The following is a 20,557-nucleotide window of genomic DNA, read 5'->3' as shown; positions in this document are numbered from 1 at the left end:
CAAGGGGGCATGTTTTCTAAAGGAGTGTACAGTACTGGCCCTTGGGGCTAGGAAGGCTATTTCCATTCCTTTAATGAAAAGAGGCAGAGGAAGCATAAGGGAAAGAAAAGTCCTTTAGGTCTTCACAGATCTGGGAGCTGGAGAGACCCTTGCCCACCTGGTCTGAGCCTGAGAAGTGGCTTAGGTTGTGAGTGTGGACTCCAGAGCCACACTGCCTGGGTAAGACCCTGGAGGGCCCATGGATTAGCTGGTGGCTTAACCTCTCTGTGCCTCAGCCCTGATCTGCAAAATGTGGATTCTGCCTACCTCAGAGGGTTGTTTAAAGGATCAAATGAGATCAACCGTGTAAATGCTGGGGACACCGTCTTGTCTGACATACGCGCTATACGCACGTTAGCTGGTCTTAGGGTTTCATCTTAGTATGACACTCAGGGTCCTCCACAAACTAGTCCCAACTTATTCCTTAAGCTTCTTGTATCATGTCCCCCAACCTGTACACCATGCAGGGCTTGCACATTATATGTCCTATGAGCTAGTTACAAAAAGGCACACCCTTCTGCGGGCTGGTGCAACATCTCCAAGTGGCAAGGCTTGTCAGCCTCCATCTGCCCTCTTAGCCTTTCTGCAGTGTGTGAACGTACACCACAGGCTGCAGCCCTGACCGTGTGCACTAGCCACGCCAGACCACCTGGTAGTGGGCTCAGGGCTCCTGTTCACTCGGGGTTCAGGCAGCAGAGCTCAGAGGCTGAGCAGCTGGGCTTCGAGTCAGCTCTCTGGTTTTGACTCCTGGATCTCCCTCACATGGGACCTTGGGCAAGTGAGTTCACCGCTCTATGTGCTTCAATTTCCTTGTCTGTAAAATGAGGATAATATAAGAACCTACTTCATAGTTTCATGGGGTTGTTGGGAGAAACCCCCCTTTGCTTTCAATCCCAATGGGGACTTTTAGTCCCCAAGAATCAGGAGAATGGCTCTTCGTCTCCATCCCCTCGCATCCTCTTCCCAAGGGAGGGGATGGAACTTATCTGACGGGTCAACCTGATACAAGGAGCAGAGACTGTTGGGCCTGGCCCTCCTGGCACAGCTTGTTTGGATCTGTGACCCTGCAGGGAGAGTCCGTTCTGTCCTCCTCTCCTCCACTCGGTGTGCCTTCTGGGAGGCAGCTTCCTTCCCGCTCAGCTTGTGGCTGGTGGGGAAGTTGAATTTTGGGGTGACATCTAAGGAGGTCAATTTTGGTCACAGATATAAGCCATGCCTTCCAAATTCTTCTTTTTTCAATAATAAAGCTAATATTCTGACCTCTATCTTTCTGACCCCTGTATCTCCTCCTACTTTGGTGGAAGTAGGCTGAGAGTGGGGGAAGGAGCCTGATGAGTTATCACCCCTACATGTCCAGTGGGAATAATACATTAAAAACTATTAGAATAGGGTCCGACAGCTTGTATATTTCCATTAATGTTTGCATTATTATCATCACTGTTGTTATTTAACATTATTATTCCTTTGGTAGAGAATGTGTTGCTCATCTCCTCACCCCACTAACTCCCAGTCTCCTCTCAGGAGTCATCTCACCAGCGCCTCCTCCTTGAGGGCAAGCGCGTGGCCAAGCCCACCTCAGATCCCTGGGGACGCTCAGGACAAAGTGTGTGCCAGGTGAGCGTCTGCGCACAGGCACGGGGGCCGGTAGGAGATGGAGCTGAGGAGGAGCTTCCTGGATGCTGTGTCCGCCTTGAAGGCTAAAGAGTATAGGCTCCTCTGATGGTCAACGGGGAGCCCCGGAAGGACGGCACATAGAGAACTGACACTATTCCGGCAGCGGTTGAGGGACTGAAACCAGGAACGAAAAAGTTCTTGATTCTATCATATTGTTTTGCTCCTCCGGACTCCCCAGCCACTAATTCTGGCTTACTATCTCCTCGGAGGCCTGTCTTCACTGTAGAATCAACTATTAAAATCAACTCACTATCAACTCTAACTTTGAAAGGCTATTCAGCTGCTTGCAAGGACAGAGATGGGGAGCTGCCTCCGTAGACATCTAGCCATCTGTCCTTTTCTGAGGAACCTGGCTGAGAAGCTCATTTGAATAACTGGTTTTAGCGGTGTGCACTCGTGGGTTGGACACCTGATTACGCTGCCTGCCCCAGTGTCCTTTCAGCCTCTGCAGAAACATCATGCAGGTTACATAAAGCGGGAGAGAGTCTCTGGGAGGTAAGGCTTTGTCTGGGCCCTGCGTCACTTGCGTTTCATCTTAAAATAACTATGTGGCTCACTCCCTGTGTGACCTTGAGCAAGTTACTTAGCCTCTCTGTGGCTTGGTTTCCTCTTTGTTCAAAGAGGCAGCATGACTTCTGCCCAGTCCGTGCCTCCTTGTAAGGTTCTCAGAGAAGGTGGGGTGGAGGGGGTGAGGGTTGTGACTTAGCAGGAATGCAAGTGGAAAGATTTAGGTTGACGAGAGCTCAGGGTCAGATAGCGATGGGCATGCAGGCTGTACCAGGAGAAGTACATCCCCAGAATTAGGCTTGTGATGGTCCCTTCCTTCTCCTATGCCACTAGCTAGCTCTGTGAACTTAAGGGAGTTACCTAATCTACCTATGCCTCAGTCTCCTCATCTGTAAAATGAGCATAATGAGAGTCGTTCTAAGAGTTAAACAATACATGCAAAATACCCAGAATAGGGTCAGGCCCAGGAGGTTCAATAGATATTAACTATTCAGCATCACCACCACCATCATCATCATCACCATTGTCATCACCACCATCATTCTCATCATTATAACTGCTCCATCCTGGACCCCATGCCTCAAATACAGACCATGACAGACATGTGAAGTATGTTCAGAGCACAGCGGTAAGGACGGGGAGAGGGAAGGATTTCAGATCACATATGAAAAGTTGTAAGGCTTTCGGGATGTTCAGCCTGGAGAACAGGAGCTGGCAGGGGTTAGAGTGAGTGAGGAGTGGGGACACACAATCCTCAAACAGCTGAAGGGCTACTATGTAAAAGATGGACTGAACCTGACTAATCCTTCAGGGGCAGAAAGCAGAAGTGATGGGCTATCAGGTTTAGCCTGGATATAAACGGCCTCTAACAGTCAGAGCTGGCATCAGTGCAGCACTTCTTAAGGTTTCCCTGCCCTGGGCAGGGCACTGGGCAGGATGTCTTTGAGCTCACATCCCACTCCAAGGCTGAGGAGGCTATGGAGAGGCAGCAAAGGGGGACAGGAGGCCTGGGTGGGGAAGGAGGCACAGTGAGAAGGGGCCGGCAGATATCGCTTGGTGAGGCAACTTGCAGTGGATCTCTGTTTCCATTTCTAGTTGATGAAAAATGCACAGTTTTATGCTGTCAAAGAACAAATAGAATATTGACATGTATTTTACAATTTACATAGCTAATTTTATGTTCTATTCTATTTTGGACAGTTAAAAATGTTTCCCCCTTTGGATGTTGAGGTGGGCAAGGTTGGTCAGTTCCAATATCTGTGGGTGAGTGTGTGTATGTGTATGTGTCTCGTGTGGTGTGTATATCTGTGTGTATCTGTGTGTGTGTCTGTGTGTGTGAATGTGTGTGCGTGTTGGAAATACTTCCCCTGATGTTTCACCCTCTGCCATACTTAATGAAGTTTGCTGTGCAAATCTCTCCTTATCTCCTTTTATGTCTGGTGAACTCCTATATACCATCCACCCTTCAAAAACCCTCCCTCAGTCAGAAGGAAGCTCTCCCTGCTTTCAGGATACAGTGTAGCAGGGGGATGAATCTGTAGCAGGCCAGGGTTGGCCTGCCTGGATTCGTAAACCTGATCTGACCCTTCCTGCTGGGGGACCTGGGGCAAGTTCCTTGGTGTTTCTGGGCCTCAATTTGCTTTTCTAATTAAAAAGGGGCCATAATACTACCTCCACCTCAGGGCTGTTGTGAGGGTCAGAGGAGATGATATATATAAAGTGTGGTTAGTAGGTACTTAGACATTAGCTCTGATCATGTCTAGGCCTCCACAGCGTCACACTCACGCCTCTAGTACAAACACTGGGCTTCTTATTGCCAAGGACCGCCTCTGATTTCCATCTGCTTCCCTAAGGTGTAGCGTAGGGACCGACACTCAGCAGGCCCCTGACAAACCTTAGTTAAACTGGATTTACTGCGCTGGAGCATTCTTTGCTATGTGAGGCTCACCAGGGTGTGTCTGCAGGTCGTAGCAGCATCCGTTTCCACCACAGGGTCTTCAGTGTCATGTGATAAAGCTGAATCATTTCTGCACCACCCATGGAGGTCTGCTCCCCTCCCCCACCTCCACACTCCCAAGAAGCACTGAGGCTTCCCCCAAATGAGAAATTCCATAGCATCCTGCTCTCCCTTGGGTAACTGCGTATTTTATGATGACTGATAGGCAATTACTATGGTAATGTTGCAATTCAGCATGTGTGAGGTTTGGGAAATGAGAAATTATGGGTAACTACTTTGGACTCATTTCTATGGTAACAAAAACTAATTGTCATTAAATACCGGTTATATGGAGGCTGTACCTGGTAATTATAGATTTTTATGCCCAGAAACATAAATAAAACCAATAAATGTATTCAAACGTCTATGACTCTTTACTTATACGTGGCTCTATGCAATACACAATGACAAGCACCTAATTAAGAAATGCAAACCCAATGCAGAGTTTCATATTGTCATATGGAGATGAAGAGTCTGTTTTTCAAATGCAAGGCAACTTGTACATCACACAGGCTCAGTGGGGTACAGGTGGGGATGGAGGTTGTCTTCCCTGTAAAGGAAGTGATGGGGAGGAGGACGTGGCAGAGAGAGAGAGCAAGAGTTACACTGTGTGGGACAGCCACACCTACTGCAGGACAGTGAGAATCGCCAACCATCATAGACTGACGCAGTCCATCACCCCCGACCCCAAAGGCCTTCCAACCACTGCCTTGTAGCTCTTGGCTCTATGATACCTGAAGTTACAGCGTTCATCCCTCAAACCTCCTAGGCCCGAGATCCCCCTAGAACTCTCCAAAGATGCTCAAATTGCATTGATAAGTCATACCATTATTTTTGTATTGTGACAAAATACACATAACATAAAATTTACCATTTTAATCATGTGTAAGTGTACAATTCAGTGGTATTAAGTATTCACAATGTTGTGCAACCATCTCCAAAACTCTTTCCATCTCGTCAAACTGAAACTCTATACCCATTAAACAATAACTCTCTTCCCCACTCCTCACCCCAGCCCCTGGAAATCACCATTCTACTTTCTGTCTCTATGATTTTGACTACTCTAAGTACTTCATATTAGTGGAATCATAAAAAAATCTGTCTTTTTGTGTCTGGCTTATTACACTTAGCATAATGTCCCCAAGGTTCATCCATGCTCTAGCTGCACCATTCTTGACAGAGCCTCTCCCTAGTGCTTCTACTAAATGACGAAGAGTGCCTTTCACTTCATTTTCCTCTTCCAAGAGGGCAGGGGGAAACTGAGGCCAGGGGAGAGAAGTGTCTTGGTCCAAGACTAGAAGGCTCAGGAGAGTGGGGAAAGTGAGACTGTTAGTTCTCTGCTTCCACCTCCAGTTTGTAAGGCACAGGCAGTGTCTGGGAGTGTGGAGAGTCCTGGACACACCATAGGACCTTGAATGGGCTCTTCACCTCTGCAGACTTGGTTTCCCCTTTGCTCAAATGGGCATAATAAAAACTGACTTTCCTTTCTCAGAGAGTCACGGTAATGATCAAAGGTGGTTTTTAGATGTAATGTACAATAACAAAGTGTGCCTCTGAGCCCAGAGTTCACTAAATCACTACAGCAGCTCATCATAGTATTTATGTCGCAACAGTGTAAGATCAAAACAACTGGGGTTAGGAGGCCGTGTTGCTGAAGGTAAAGTGTTGGGAGCTGACGGCATGTGGTGATGACTAGTTTGCCTGGGGACTGCAGCTCCGTGCCATGGCACAGTTGCGAAACACTGCTGCGGTGTGTATGTATTCACTCAGATAATGTATATCAAAGGCCAGCTCTATGCTGGGCACCGTGCCAGGTTTTGGGGATGAAGTCCTGACTTCACGGGGTTTATAGTCTAGAGGTGGAGACAGTCATTGAATAGATAATCACATGATTACAAATTGGGGCCAGGGCTCTGAAAGGATAGTACAGAGTGCTCTGAAAGAGTGTAATGGGAGACCTAACTTATTTTGGAGAATCTAGGCAGGCCTTTCTGTGAAGTGGCATTAAACCTCAGACCTGAACTGAAAAAAATGGCCAGCGTTGCTGGAGTGTAGTAAGTGAGACAGAGGGTATAGTTGTTCTGTGTTTTTATTAGATGCCGTAGTATCATTGTTTCTACCATTACACCATCTAACTGTCCTAGAGGGCCACTGGAGAGTGCACTGTGGTTGCTGTAACTTTGGCCCTCTCTACTCCTCCCATAAGCCAGAGTCTGGGAGCACATATAGTAGTCTAGTAAGTAAACACTGCTGCTCTCTTACATAAAACGCATTCTCTCTCATGGGACAGCTGCCATCATCGGCCATAAATGCTAGAGTGCACCTTGTCTATTCCACTATAAATACCATGGAATAGGTACTTGTATTATTAAATAAAAGCTTTGCGTGATCAAACCTGGGAAGTCTTATTCTCCTTCCTAGACTAGATTACATGGTTCTTTGATGTGGAGGAAGGAGGAGGAGGAAGAGGAAGCGGGGTCGGGGGAGAAGAGGCGCCTGGAGGACAGGCCTGTCTGCCGCTCTTCACTGGGTCTGGCGTGTGTGCTGCCGGAAGGGGCTATAGGACAGCCCAGGAGCACAGCTTGGCTGGGGCACGCCTGCACCCTTGCCCACTCCTCACAGGCCATACGACTTAAGGCAGGTTATTCAACGTCACTGAGGCTTGAGGACTGCACGTCCCGAGGGGAGGTGTAGAGAGTGAAGGTCAGGGAGCACGTGAGGGAGGTGGGGCTGACCCCAGCGCTGCGAGGCGCTCTGTGAGCGGGGCTCTGTGTGCTGCCCGGAGGTTCTGACAAGCATCCTTCCTTCCCACCTGCCGCCTTCTGTCCTTTGCTCCTCCCCCCGACTCCCTCCTGCTTTTCCTCCTGTACTCACGCTAATCGGAGTAGGTTTTTCTTATTTGCAAGCAGAGAAAGCTTCAGAGACCCTTCTCCACAGAGTTGCTATGAGGATCAAATAAGTGTGTGAACGCCTGACACATGGTGCTGGGTGGCAAGCGGAATTCTCGTAGTGGCCTTTCCCAGATTGGGTTTCAGAAACCCTGCCGCCTCTGGGGACGGGGTAGTGGTAGAGCAGGTGACGGGCTGGATGGGGAGCGAGCTCTTTAGGAAAAGAGTTCCTTTGGGGAACACTGGACACTGTATTACCCTCTTGGGATACCCATTTATTAGCATATTCAAAACTGAAAAGTCTTACTGTGAAAGAACTTGTTTAACTTTGCTTAACTTTGTGTTTCCCAAATTCACTTGAACTCCAAATCTTTCTTCCCCCATAATGCTTGGACAAGTCCCGTCAAACCACGGGACACTGTGCCGGGGCTGGCCTACAGGACCTCTAAGGCACCTTGAAGTTCTCCATCTGGAGTCTTGATTACTATTTTTCACATTCTCCCAATCTTGAATGGTGAATTTTCATGATAGGCTCTTTGTTGCTACTCAGCTATTTTAGCAACAGGACTAATGCCTGTGGTTAGAGATTTTCTTCAACTCTCATAAAGAGAATCACACATTCTCACTAGGAGAAGGCGGGGCTTTTAAACTTCGGTACAGAGCCGTTTCTGAGGAGTGGAGCTCTTTTATCCTGAAATCCCCAAATCACAAAATTTGGACAGCTTGAGGGCATGTAGGAAGCAGCCAGCTCCCCAGCACCAGCCCCCTGGCCATCTGAAGCCCAGAGAGAGGAGGCATTTTGGGCAAGGTCACAGACCTCTTTCCAACTGGTCATCCCCGGACAGCGGATGATGACATAAATAAGCGTGTGTAGTGAACAGTACTGACCTCTCTCTGACCACGGCCGCTCTTGTAATTAAATAGAAATGTTAACATCAATCAAATGGTCCTTCCACCAACATTATCACTAACAGTGTATTCTGTCCAGGGAAGGTGGAAAGGCACTGCTCCCAGGCCTGCAGCAGCCATAAAACCTGCCAGTGCTAATGAGCCATCGCTTGAGCCAGTTAAGAGAGGAAGCGAAACTGTCTTTAATTAAGGCAACATGCATCCCATGGGTTCTCTCTAACTCGTACCCAGGGGTACTAGGAAGCCCCTGTGGACCCAACTGTCACATTCTGGGAAAGCATTAAACCAGCTCTGTTTAAAATGGACCTGATGGGATGTCAGACAATGTGGGTTCTGATCTGAGCTCTGCCACTGAACTTGGGCAAGTCCTGTCTCATACCTGAGCCTTAGCGCCTTCATCAGTAAAGCCATCCCTTTCCGTCTCTCATATCCACCACATTCTTTTTGAGCATCTATGTGCTGATCCCTGCTGATAGGCACTGGGGACACGAGGAGCATTAAGGCTCAGTGCTTTCCCCCTGGTGGCTTTCGGACCAGTGGGGTCCATGTAATAGGATAAGACATGTTCAGTAGCCAGGCCTGTGGGAGCTCAGAGAAGGGAATGACCAATTCTGTTTGGGGGTTTGCAGAATGTTTTCTAGAAGAAGAGGCATGAGCTGAGTCGTGAGGAAGGGTTAGTGAGATGAGGAAGGGACCAGGAGGCTCTGGACAGAGGGCCTTTATGAAGGTAAGGTATCAGGCACCAACAGGACCTGTGTAAGGAACCAGGCCTCCCTTAGAGTGACCAGAGCAACAGTTCTAGGACCAGAGGGTCTGAGGTGAGACACCAGGTCACACAGAGCTTTGCGTCAAAGCTGGGGAGTTTGAATGTTACCTTGAGAGTTGTGGGACTAATCAGCTCTCAAGCTGTATAATTTAGGCAGTGAAGTTAGACAGTCAATGATTTACTGGTTGTATGACTTTGGGCCAGTCTGTTGCCTCAACCGTGAAATAAGGGTAATAACAGTCTCAGAGGATTCAATGTTCTCTCAGCAGATGGTTCCCCGGGTAGTGGAATTTTCGGCTGTAAATTATGGTGCTAAGCCAGGAGAAAGAGTTCAAGATGTGAGTGCCTGAGTGTGGGGCTAGCCGGTATGCCCACACCAAATTGAAATGCCGTTTACGTGATCTGGGATGCTACTCTCCTTCATTAATAATCTCCAAGAAGAAACCCGGAAACAAAACAGTAACCTTTATCACCAGCATATGATATTCTGCAAAGCACGTTCATTGCCACCATTTCTTTTGATGCTCACAAGTGCCCTGCCAGGTAAGTAATTATTGTCTTAATTATGCAAGAGAAACTGCAATGCATCCGAGAGGGAAAGTGAAGTCCCCAAGGTTACACAGGAAGTAGGTGCCAAAACTGATATTAAGTCTCCTGATTCCTGGTCTAGCAAGCTGCCCAGAAAACTCCGGCAAGTGACCTCAGGTGACTGTGAATGAAACAGCCAAGGCCCATTAGTCACATTCTCAAGAGCCAGGGTGAAACTTCCTCTAATGAACTAATGGGTAGTCTGAAAATTCTTCCTCAAAAACCTATCCCCTTTTTCTTCCTGCTTCCACACCACCATCCAAGCATTCTCTCCCATCCCTCACCTGTAATTGCCCAGGTAGACGCCATCAGGGTTGAGCATGGGTGCAATCTTGAAGACCAGGTGTTCCCGTAGGGCACAAGCAATAGGGTGCTGGCTGAGGAGGAAGTCAATGATCCCTGGAGAAAGAGAAGCACCTGGGTGAACCTCAAAGTGTTTCAAGGAGGAGCACATTTCCCTCAGCTGGGAAAACACAGCTCAACAGGTGATATTGGCCTATGTTGTTAACCACTGTGAATGTACGGCTATGGATTAGGTGTTGCCCAGTGAATTTTACAAATAATATCTGTTTCCAAGAGACAGTTCAAGATGTAATATTGAAGCTCATGGGCTGGGGGAGAGCATGTCCTGCTGAAGAGCACAGGGTGGGCCTCCAGGAAAAGACAGCGTATGAGCTGTGCCTAGGAGGGGCCCCTGGGTCTTGACAGACAGTGATGGGGGAGAGGCAGGATAACTCTAAACAATAAATTTAGAGTTGCTCCCTAATGGGCATGCTGTTAGCTAAAGGCTGACATCAACTTGGATAACGATGGAGTCAGGGACATTAGGGGTCTCAGTTCTCAAGTGGCTGATGGGTGCACCAGGGAACGCAAAGGAGAAGTCACAAGAGGACAGGGAGGTTTCTTCAATGCCCCCAGCCTGCTCCTTTCCGCACTTTGAGGGTCCTCTGTTCCCAGACTCTGGGGCTGGCTGCCCTCTCTGCTTCTCACTGGCACCAACAACTACCTCGCCTTCAGGTCACCAGATTTAGAAGAGCTGAATTCTCCGTGACTGTCCACCCACATTCAGGTGGTCTCCAAGTCTCTTCCTGGAAGCTAGCAAATCTGCCCCTCATCTCCATCCCCCAGCCTCTCTTCTCTTCTAAGCCACCATCATACTTGGCCTGGGTGAGAGCAACCACGTCTGGCTTAGGTGACAGCAACCACCTCTAGAATGTGCCCTCATCACTATAGCCAGAGGGATTGTCCTGAAGGGCACACCTGACTCTGTCACTGCTGTCGTTGATATCCTGGCAATGGCCTGCATATATCTACAGGAGAGGGGGTGAGAAAACAAGAACTGAGTCCTTGCCTTGTCCCTCCTTTGCTCCACGTTTCTACTTATTCATCAGAGACCCGAGAAAAATAGGCAAAATGGAGCTCTGGCATTCCATGAAATTCCTGTAACGCTGGAAAGTGATAGGAGAGTACAAAACCCTCCCAAAACTACAGAAGGAGAACTCCTCTCCTGCTGGAGAGAGCAGGAAAGGCATCAAGGAGAAAGAAGCTTTTGAGCTGGGCCCTGAAAGATAAGTAGGTTTTGACAGCCAGACAGGAGGAAGCAGCGGGGTAACTAAGAACAATCCACATGCCCAGTGGCAGGCACTTAGCCCTTGGAATGATAAGTCGCTCAGAGGCACATTCCAGAGCTGCCATGACCAGTGAGGGACATCTTGGGCTTTTCATTAGGCCGGGGCTGAGAATCCATCGGCAGCCGAGAGCCAGTTGGACAGCATTTACTTCGCCGCCGAAGCGGCAGTCGACCAGATGCCCTAATTTATTTGTTGGTCTTCATATGAAAGCTGTAGTTTGCCAGTAAACAGGCAGGGTAATGATGCCAGGCACCCTTGTTAGGGGCTAGTAATTGCTTAATCTGTCCACTAATTGACCCTGGCTCCTGGGGCAGCCCTCCATCAAGGAGCCAGCCTGTGCTCAGGGCCTGGCCGTGCTGCCTCAGAGGATGGCTTCTGGAAATGGAGGAGCTCATTGTGAGCCGTCCTCCTTCACAGATGAGCAGATTAACTGGGCTGCCGATTAGGCAGCTAATAAAAGGATGAGAGGAAACAAAGCCAGACCAGAGGCTGCAGCCACCCAGAGTGAGTATGGGGCCATGAAAGCAGAGGTTTTAGACTCATTTCTTGGCTTGAGGTCAGATACTGTTCAAGAGGAATCTTTCCTATTGATCAGGAAACTGGGAGGAGATCTTCCACTCGTATTTGGTGTGGGAGGGGGTGGTAAGTGAAGAGGAATATGAGGAGAAATGTCGGAGAAAGTCAGAGTGGAGAGGAAATGCCGTCCTCCACTATGGGCCAAGCACGGCATGGACTGAGGAAGCAGAGAGCGTGTGGACTTGGGGACCTGCCTGTGACTCTTCACTGGTTGTTAGCTTTCCCTGACCAGTTTCCTCATCTTGATATAGAGGTAACAACACCTAATCTGGAAGACTGATGTGGGACAGGGTTAGAACCCCTGCATTTTGACTGCCTGACACAGCACCTGAACACTGTGATGTGCTCTCATAAACTCACTCAGATCAAAGGTTGAAAGGCAGTGGAGCAGTAAAAAAATAGAATGCAGTTTAGAACCAGGAGTCCTTGTCTGTGAAGTTGACTGACTATGGGATTTGGGGACAAGGATACTCAATTGGAGAAGCCAACAAACCAGCAGTTAGAGAACCGGGGTTCTAGTTTTGGTTCATTGATAAATTTAGAAGAAAGAATCCAGGGATTCCCAAGGATGCAACCCACACCAACAGCCTATGATTCCATCTACTTCATTCCTCTCCCCCAAAGTAGCAGAATCCTCACTGTTAAGTGAGGAGAATAATCTCTCTCCTGCTGGGAGACATAATCCACCCCCTTAAAATCAGTCTCTGCCCCTTCAGTAAACAAGCTTGCAGGTCCTTTCCTTTGAGCTGATGTAATCAGGAAGGTGGAAGAAAGCAGGGCTGGAGGCTAGAGAGGCTGGAGGAGAAGAAGGAAAAGTGGCAGAGGATCTGAAATGAAAGCTGGGCGGCAGACCTCACTGCCCTGCCGACCTCGCCTGGCCACGATGACCCTCGCCAGGCAAACCACAACTAAACATTCGTTACTGTTATTTCTCCCAGTATACTTGGTTCAGCGCAAGGCACACAGCTGGTGCCTAATAAATGCCTATTGGTAGATTGGTCCCAGGCATTCATTCAACCTTAACAAAGTACAGTAAGTCCCCTACATTCGAACCTTCAAGTTGCGAACTTTCAAAGATGCGAATGTGCGTTCGAATGTCCAATCACATAAGTTAGTTCACATGTATGCTGTCATGTGCGTGCATCCTCTACAAGTAGTTGTGTTTTTGTATACTCTACTGTACAGTACTGTATAGAGTACGGTAGTACACTATCTTTATTTGATCTGAAATGAAAGCTGGGCGGCAGACCTCACTGCCCTGCCGACTTCGCCTGGCCACGATGACCCTCGCCAGGCAAACCACAACTAAACATTCGTTACTGTTATTTCTCCCAGTATACTTGGTTCAGCGCAAGGCACACAGCTGGTGCCTAATAAATGCCTATTGGTAGATTGGTCCCAGGCATTCATTCAACCTTAACAAAGTACAGTAAGTCCCCTACATTCGAACCTTCAAGTTGCGAACTTTCAAAGATGCGAATGTGCGTTCGAATGTCCAATCACATAAGTTAGTTCACATGTATGCTGTCATGTGCGTGCATCCTCTACAAGTAGTTGTGTTTTTGTATACTCTACTGTACAGTACTGTATAGAGTACGGTAGTACACTATCTTTATTTCAAGCTAGATTTGCAAGAGGATGACTTCATTGAACTCCTTGCTGTGTAACACGAGGAGCTTACTAATGAAGACCTGACGGAACTGGAGGCCCAAAGAAAGGACAAAGAGAGACAAGAGGAAGAAGAAGTAACTGAAGAACTGAAGATATGCACGACACAGGAAATGGCAAGGGGATTTTCTTTATTTGAGGAGGCACTGTTAGTTTTTGAGGCACAGGACCCGAATGTAGAATGGTACACGAAGGTTGCAGCAACAGTTCAGAATGCAATCCAGTGCCACCATGTCATCTATGATGAGAACAAAAAGAGATACTACCCAGACATCACTGGATCATTTTTTCAAGAGGGTAGATAGAATTGAATCCAGCAAGGAACCAGAACCTGTGCCATCCAGGTCAGGCGTGAGTGACATTGCATCTTGCCCTCCGTCTCCTATCGCTGACGATCCTTCAGCTCTACCATCTCCCAGCTCCTCACCCTCCTCCAGTCAGTAACTCTTCTTGCCTGTTCCCTCAATGCCAGCCCCTGGATGCCGGCTGTTATACTGTACTACTGTACTTTTCAAGGTACTGTACTGTAAGATTAAAAATGTTTTCTTTATTTTTTATGTATTATTCATGTGAAAAGTATTATAAACCTATTATAGTACAGTACTATATGGCCAATTGTACCCAATTGTGCCAGTTGGGTACCTAGGCTAATTTTGTTGGACTTATGAACAAATTGGACTTACGAATGTGCTCTCGGAACGGAACTCATTCATATGTAGGGGACTTACTGTAGAGGGATAGTTGTGCTGGTAATCACTCATTGCACAAACATTCACAGGGCCAGGTCCCTGCCATGAGCTTGGCATTCCAAGATGAATGAGAGGCTCCTGCTCAGAGGGTTCATGGAGAGAAAGCATCCCCCACTGTACCCACTGGCAAAGGCTCTGGAGGGAAGAGCACAGGGAGCTCTGGGAAACCAGGGGGCTCCTGACCCAGCCTGGGGGTCAGGAAGAGGCCATGGCAACTTAAAGGATGAGTACAGTGAGCAGATGAAAGGGGTGCCAGGGGACGGTGTCCCAGGCAGGGAGGGTCTTACACAAAGGCCGGGAGGTGAGAAAGAAGACAGCCTGTTTGCTAGAGCTCTTCAATTCCAGGGGGCATAGCTTCGTAATTAAAGGCACAGACTCTGAGGGACTTTCCTGGTGGCGCAATAGTTAAGAATCTGCCTGCCGATGCAGGGGACACGGGTTCCGTCCCTGGTCCGGGAAGATCCCACATGACACGGAGCAACTAAGCCCGTGTGCCACAACTACTGAGCCCACATGCCTAGAGCCCGTGCTCTGCAACAAGAGAAGCCACCGCAATGAGAAGACCGCACACTGCAACGAAAAGCCCGCGTACCGCAACAAAGAGTAGCCTCTGCTTGCCGCAGCTAGAGAAAACCTGTGTGCAGCAATGAAGACCCAACGCAACCAAAAAGAAAGGAAGGAAGGGAAAGAAAGAGAGAGAGAGAGAAAGAAAGAAAAAAGAAAGAAAGAAAGGAAGGAAGGAAGGAAGGAAGGAAGAAAGAAAGAAAGAAAGAAAGAAAGAAAGAAAGAAAGAAAGAAAGAAAGAAAGAAAGAAAGAAAAAGGCACAGACTCTGAAACTGGACTAGCTGTGTGGTCTTCAGCTCTTGGTTCCTCAGTTTCCTCATCAGTTACAAAGAAAATAATAATAATAACTACCATGTGAGTTATTGTGAGGATCTCAGTGAGTTAATGTAAGCAAAGTGTCTGGCACACAGGAAGAGTGTTGTTTACTCATTGCTCTTATTTAGTTTGGTTGAAGGTGTGAGGGTGGGAGGATGTTGAGAGAGAAGCGGGAGAGGTAACTGGGGACTTGCTAGTCCTGCTGAAGAATATAAAGGGCACAGGAGAGCCATTGCAAGGTTAGGGTCAGATCTGGGCTTTGGAGAGTTTCCCCTGGCTGCAGCATGGAATGTGGTTTGGAGGGAAGTTATAATAATGGACAAATGTCCTGAAGGATGACAAGGTGGCAATAGGGGGACAGACCTAGCAGAGTGCCAGCAAACATGAAGAGGCTTGCAGTCAGGAGCCAGGGTCTGACATGGTGGTGACCTGCAGGGGCTCTGCAGTGACCAAAGCCGAGAGAGTCACGGGAAAGCCGCTGATGGAGGGGAAGCCGTGTGGATAGATAATGACACTGATGACAAGACTATTTGTCTACTACCCCCAGGAGCATCAAGAGTCTTGGCTTAAATCACACAATCTTGGGGAAAGGTGACACCAAAATGACTGAGATTAAGTTTCTGGCCCCTGGCAGAATGGGGCCTCAAAATGGAAACTGAGTTCAGTTTTAGAAAAGTAAGGAAAGTTATATTTCCAGTACCCCTGAGTTCAGGGGATTGAGGCTTGCATCTGCTGTGCAAATCTGTTTTCTCTCCAGGCTGTGAGCTCCAGGAGGGCAAGGACAGCTCTACATCTTTATGATGATTTTGTCAGTGCCCAGCTCAGCACTGGGGCCTGGAAAGTCCTCAATAGATACATGAGAAAGGAATGAATAAAATATGGACCAGTGATGGGCACTGTATGTTCAGTAGCTGGGTTGACCTGTAATTACACTGGCTCTGTTTTGCAGACAGGGAAACAAAGTCAGGGTGGTGACATCATTTGCTGAGTGTCTCACAGGGGCCTGGCTGGGATTCAGGTCCAGTTCTACTGGCTTCAGTGTGGTGCCCTTTCCACAAAGCCAAGACGGAAAGAGCCAGGAGTCGATTTGCATGTGATTTGCAGGATGATTTGCATAGATGCTTACATGATTTTTCTCTAGAGAGTTCTGTATAAGGTTTACTGTTGCTGTTTCCGGCTAATAGGCAGAATACTGCAATGGGAAGAGCCCAGGCTTGAAGCAAGACAGTCGGCTGGGGTCTCTGCTGCGCTCAGAATGTGGGTCACGTGGCAGGAACCACTCTAGACCCCACCCTGACCGTGTACCAGGCCCCTGTCTGCCCTCTGCTGAGCCCAAGGGCCCCAAATTATGGAATCACAGGCAGTCTGGCCCTGAAGAGCCTGAAGTTCACAGAGTCTAAGTTCTTACCCTCTTATCCCCAACTCTACCCATTTCACAAATGAAAGGACAAGTTTGGGGAGGCAAAAGGCCCCGTGAAAACCCCTTAGGGATCTAGTTTCAGGCATCTGGGAGGCTGTATGGGAGAGAGGGGGAAGGGGAAGATGGAGAACAGGTGAGGGATAGAGGAAAACAGAGTTGGGGAGGGGAGGGTGGAAGGGGCATAGGTCACCACCTCACTGTGGGAAATGCTAGGTTGTGCTGGGTCCTGGTGTCCCGGTGGTTGTGAGTGTGTGTGTGTGTGTGTGTGTGTGTGTATCCCCCCCCCGCCTCCTCTCCGTGCCTGCACAGGACACCCCTGAAGAGTGAGCTCCCAGAGGGAGGGCCTGGTGGGCCCCTTAGCACGTTGAGCAGGGCTCCCTGAATCCTCACAGCAGCTCCTGGAGGACCACATTGCTGACGCATTTTATAGGCAGAGAAACAGGCTGCGAGAGTTGAGGACTCGCCGAGCGAGGGTCCCCAGGGCGGAGGTGACGTGGTAGGATTCTGACTCAGGGCTGCTCAAGTCTAAAGCCTCAGCGATGCACACGGCCCTGCTGTCTCCTGCGGGTGGCACACCTTCCACGGCCGTGTTGCATACGCGTGGGCTTAACCGATTCATTTATGAACGGTCTGAAGGGGGCAAGCGCTCTGCAGGTGGGAATTTTCAGTGAGCCACGTCCCAACAACTCCAGGAAGCTTCAGCGCAAGAACATTCACTCGACCGGAGGTCGGAGATCTGACGTGCAGTCCCGGCCAAACTTCTGACGTGCTCCGTGGTCTCCCACGTGGGTAAACGAGGAGGGTTCAGCTAACGGCTCTTTTGGGAAGGAGGCGAGGAAGGCAGGGCACGTGGTACAGGAGTCACACGCCTGGGTTTGGGTTCCCAGTAAGGATAAGAGGAACCATCCTGGGCAACTGCAAGATGCTCCATTAATGCTACTTCCTCCCCTACGAATAACACTTCTTCAGTGCTTACTGCATTCCAAGTGCCATCTTAAATATTTTATGGTTATTAACTCATTTAATCTCCACAACGACCCTATGAGGCAAGGAGAGGTTATAGGACATCCCCAAGGTCATCCTGTACTAAGTGGGGGAGCTGGGCTTCAAATCCAGGTGGTGTAGCTCCAGAGACACAGCTCACACACACTCTGCTACAGAGCCACGTGGGAGTGACCTTGACCTCCCACGCCGTAGTTGGAGAACAAGGACAGTTTGGCCTCACAGAGGCCAGGAGCGGGGTTGGGGGCAGTAGAGGGTGACTGACAAGCAGCCGTCTCCCCAACGTGCAGAGCCTTGAGGAAGTCACTGCCCGGCCCCCCCGAATGCCACCCCCGCCAGAGCTCTGCCACGACAGGACTTCACTCTACTCCCTGCAGCAGATGCATCAGCAGCTCGGCCATGAGAACCGAGGTCCCAGCCAGATGGGGCTGACCAGGCCCCAAATGTTTGTCCTCCACTCAAGGTCACTGAGCCAGTTAATGGGGAAAAAGAGTTAACAGAACCAAAGGTACCTCAGCAATCAACCTTTCAGGCCTTAGACCCACCGTCCTGCCCTCCCCAGAACGAGGTGGGCTGGGGAGGGGAATGCAGTTGAGGGCTGGGTCTGGGGAAGAAAGCCCCAGCTGAGCCCCATGGGGCTGTGGTCTGGGCTGTCCGCAGGGGGCTGGGAGGCCCTTGGGGAAGACCATGCCTCAGTTCCTCATTGGCAAAGTGGGGGAATCCTGCCTGTCTTGAGCTGCCTCAGGAAGGGTGAATTGTGTGTCTTAAGTGGCAGTTACAGAGATAGGGACGGAGGAAGACCAGGACCGGGGAGATGGGTCCCGGCGTCACATCCGCCATGAATTAGCTGTGTGATCCTGGGTCAGCCACCTCTCTCCCCTGAGCCTCCCAGTCTCACGTGTCAAATGTACTGGTTGTTGTGGGGTGGCCAGAACACTGTGTTCTTCCAGGCAGGAAGCGTGGCCCTCTAGTGCTTCCTGTCCCCCAGGGCGCAAAAGAGCATGCACAGGCTTGGGAGACCCAGCTTCAAAGCCCCCTCCTGCTCTTTACGGGTTATGTGAACTGGAGGCTCCCCTTTCTGAACTCAGATTTAGCATCCGAGAGCCAAGACAGCGTTTGTTCCTCACAACAGCCCCATGAAATGAATAAGACAATGCCCATTTTACAGATGTGGAAAATGACACTCTAAGATCCAGCCCTGGGTCTCAAACAGCTAGGTTTAAAGGGAGAGCAACAAATATAAATCAAATGCATAACAAATCAGGGCAAAAAAGATGATCATTGGGTAACCCACAATGCAGGCACCAAGCAGGGGGCTGAAGGGAGTGGGCCAGGGGGCCCACAGCAGGTACTTGAAATGAACCTTGGGAGATGAAGGGTATATGCCAGGTGGCAAGGAGTAGGCACAAGACCTCCTAGGCAGAGGGGCAGCAGATGCAAAGGCCCAGTGGTGGGCAGAAGAGTGTCCAGGGATTAAGTTGTGCGGAGCTGGGACATAATGAGGCCAAGGCCCCCTGGCAAGAGCCACATCGTGGAGAATTGTGAGTGTCATGACAAGGAGTTTGGAGTTGATCCTGAGAAGGTAGTGGGAAGGCATTAAAGCCTCTGTCAAGGAGTGAACAGTGACTGAAAGCCTCAGTGATAGACAGCACTGAGTCTATCGATAAACTCAGCACCATCCAGACTCATTTTTGGGGAAAGCAGGGTCAACAGAGAGAGCACCTGAGAGCTTCTCGACTTCTCTGTGCCTCAGGCCTCCTCTGTAAAATGGGATAGTGACCCTGCCCTCTGTCTGCTGCCCACAGATGGGGTGGGCACGGGAGTTTGGGCTCCCAGGGATGAAGTATTGATGGTAAGGCTACTGTCTTTTCACAAATAAGGACAAAAGAGTTGCATCTGATCAGCTGGGGAACAGGCTGCTGCCAAGTTTAGTAACTGACAGATGGCTGCCAGTAAAGAAGTTGGTACAAGCAGGAGGGCCCTGCGAAAGGTTATTGCAAGGACAGTGCGGGGGAGAAGGAGGCTGGAAGTGAGAATGCCAAAGAGGCAGCTAAGGTGGCTGAAGCGGGGAGTTGAGACCCCCCCAGCCATGCCTCTGATGAGCTGCTTGTCTTTGGGCAATCACTTCCTCTCCCTGAAGCTCAGGCTCCTTGTCTGAAACCAAGAGGGAGGAAGTGGTGCCTACCCACAGCCTTGTAAGAATATGAGCGGGGAAAATAAGACCCATATGTGTTTGCAGAGTGCCTTATAGTTTACAAAGCAGATTACCTGCTTCATCTTCTCAGATCCCATGGGGAAGGGGGTGACATCTATTGAGGGCCTGCTGTATGCCAGGCACAGGACTGGGTGTTTGTTTCCATTTATCTCATGCCAGTTTCATAACAACCTTCACAGATACATATTGATATAATAATTTATTTTACCTTTGAGGAAACCAAACTGCTAGGAAGTGGCAGAGCCACTTGCAGAGCAATTGCATTCCACAGTTATACACCCTAGAAAAGTATCTGCACACGTGCACAAGGCCCACAAGGCGAAACCTATGTATCACATTTGTGTGAGACAAATATGACACATTTGTATCAGCACTGTCTGTAAGAAAAAACACTGTAAATAGCCTAATGGTCCATCTTCAGGAGAATGGATAGGTAAGTTGAGGTATAGACAGACATGGAATAGAATACATGATGAAAACAAGTGAATGATAGCTATACAAGTTCCAACGCATATAGAATGATACCATTTTTATAAAGTTCAAAAACATGCAAAACTAAAAAATACATTGTTCAGGAATGCTTACATGTGTAGTAAAACTATTAAGAAGGACAAATACAAAATTCAAGCTGATGGTTATTTGTATGAGGGGGAAGGATAGACAGAGGATTTAAAAGGAATAGATAATAGATATAGATAGATAGATAATAGATAATATAGATAATATTCAGCTTCTTAAGCTGGTGGGAACTTGGGCATTCATTAAATTATTATTTATACACTATTTATTGAATATATTTATATTTATATTGCTGACTAATTGAATATATATGTGTATATATATACATATATACATATATGTGTATATATATATACATGTATGTATATATACTGCTGACTAAATATATATTTTATATGGATTAATAATAAATAAAAATCAATAATTATTAAATATTAATAATTATTAAAAATTAATAATAAATAAAAATTCAATTACAAACAGATACATTTGAGAAGAGAAATTACCTCTTATTTACCTTTGGTTGTCTG

The 20,557-nt window shown here is 48.4% G+C and overlaps 1 protein-coding gene across 1 annotated transcript in view; it reads right to left on the bottom strand.

The window, feature by feature from the left end:
* AGBL4 (AGBL carboxypeptidase 4) overlaps positions 1 to 20,557 on the bottom strand; it is an 807,237-nt gene that overhangs the window by 119,910 nt on the left and 666,770 nt on the right. The window contains exon 7 of the mRNA XM_028488196.1: positions 9,652 to 9,766. Within this exon, the coding sequence (XP_028343997.1) occupies positions 9,652 to 9,766 (115 nt within the window). The remainder of the gene's footprint in view (positions 1 to 9,651; positions 9,767 to 20,557) is intronic.

The sequence above is a fragment of the Physeter macrocephalus genome, chromosome 4 (assembly GCF_002837175.3).
Source record: "Physeter macrocephalus isolate SW-GA chromosome 4, ASM283717v5, whole genome shotgun sequence".
Taxonomy (NCBI): Eukaryota; Metazoa; Chordata; class Mammalia; order Artiodactyla; family Physeteridae; genus Physeter; species Physeter macrocephalus.
Note: the sequence above shows the minus strand (reverse complement) of the source record. Positions and strands in the feature narration are given on the sequence as shown.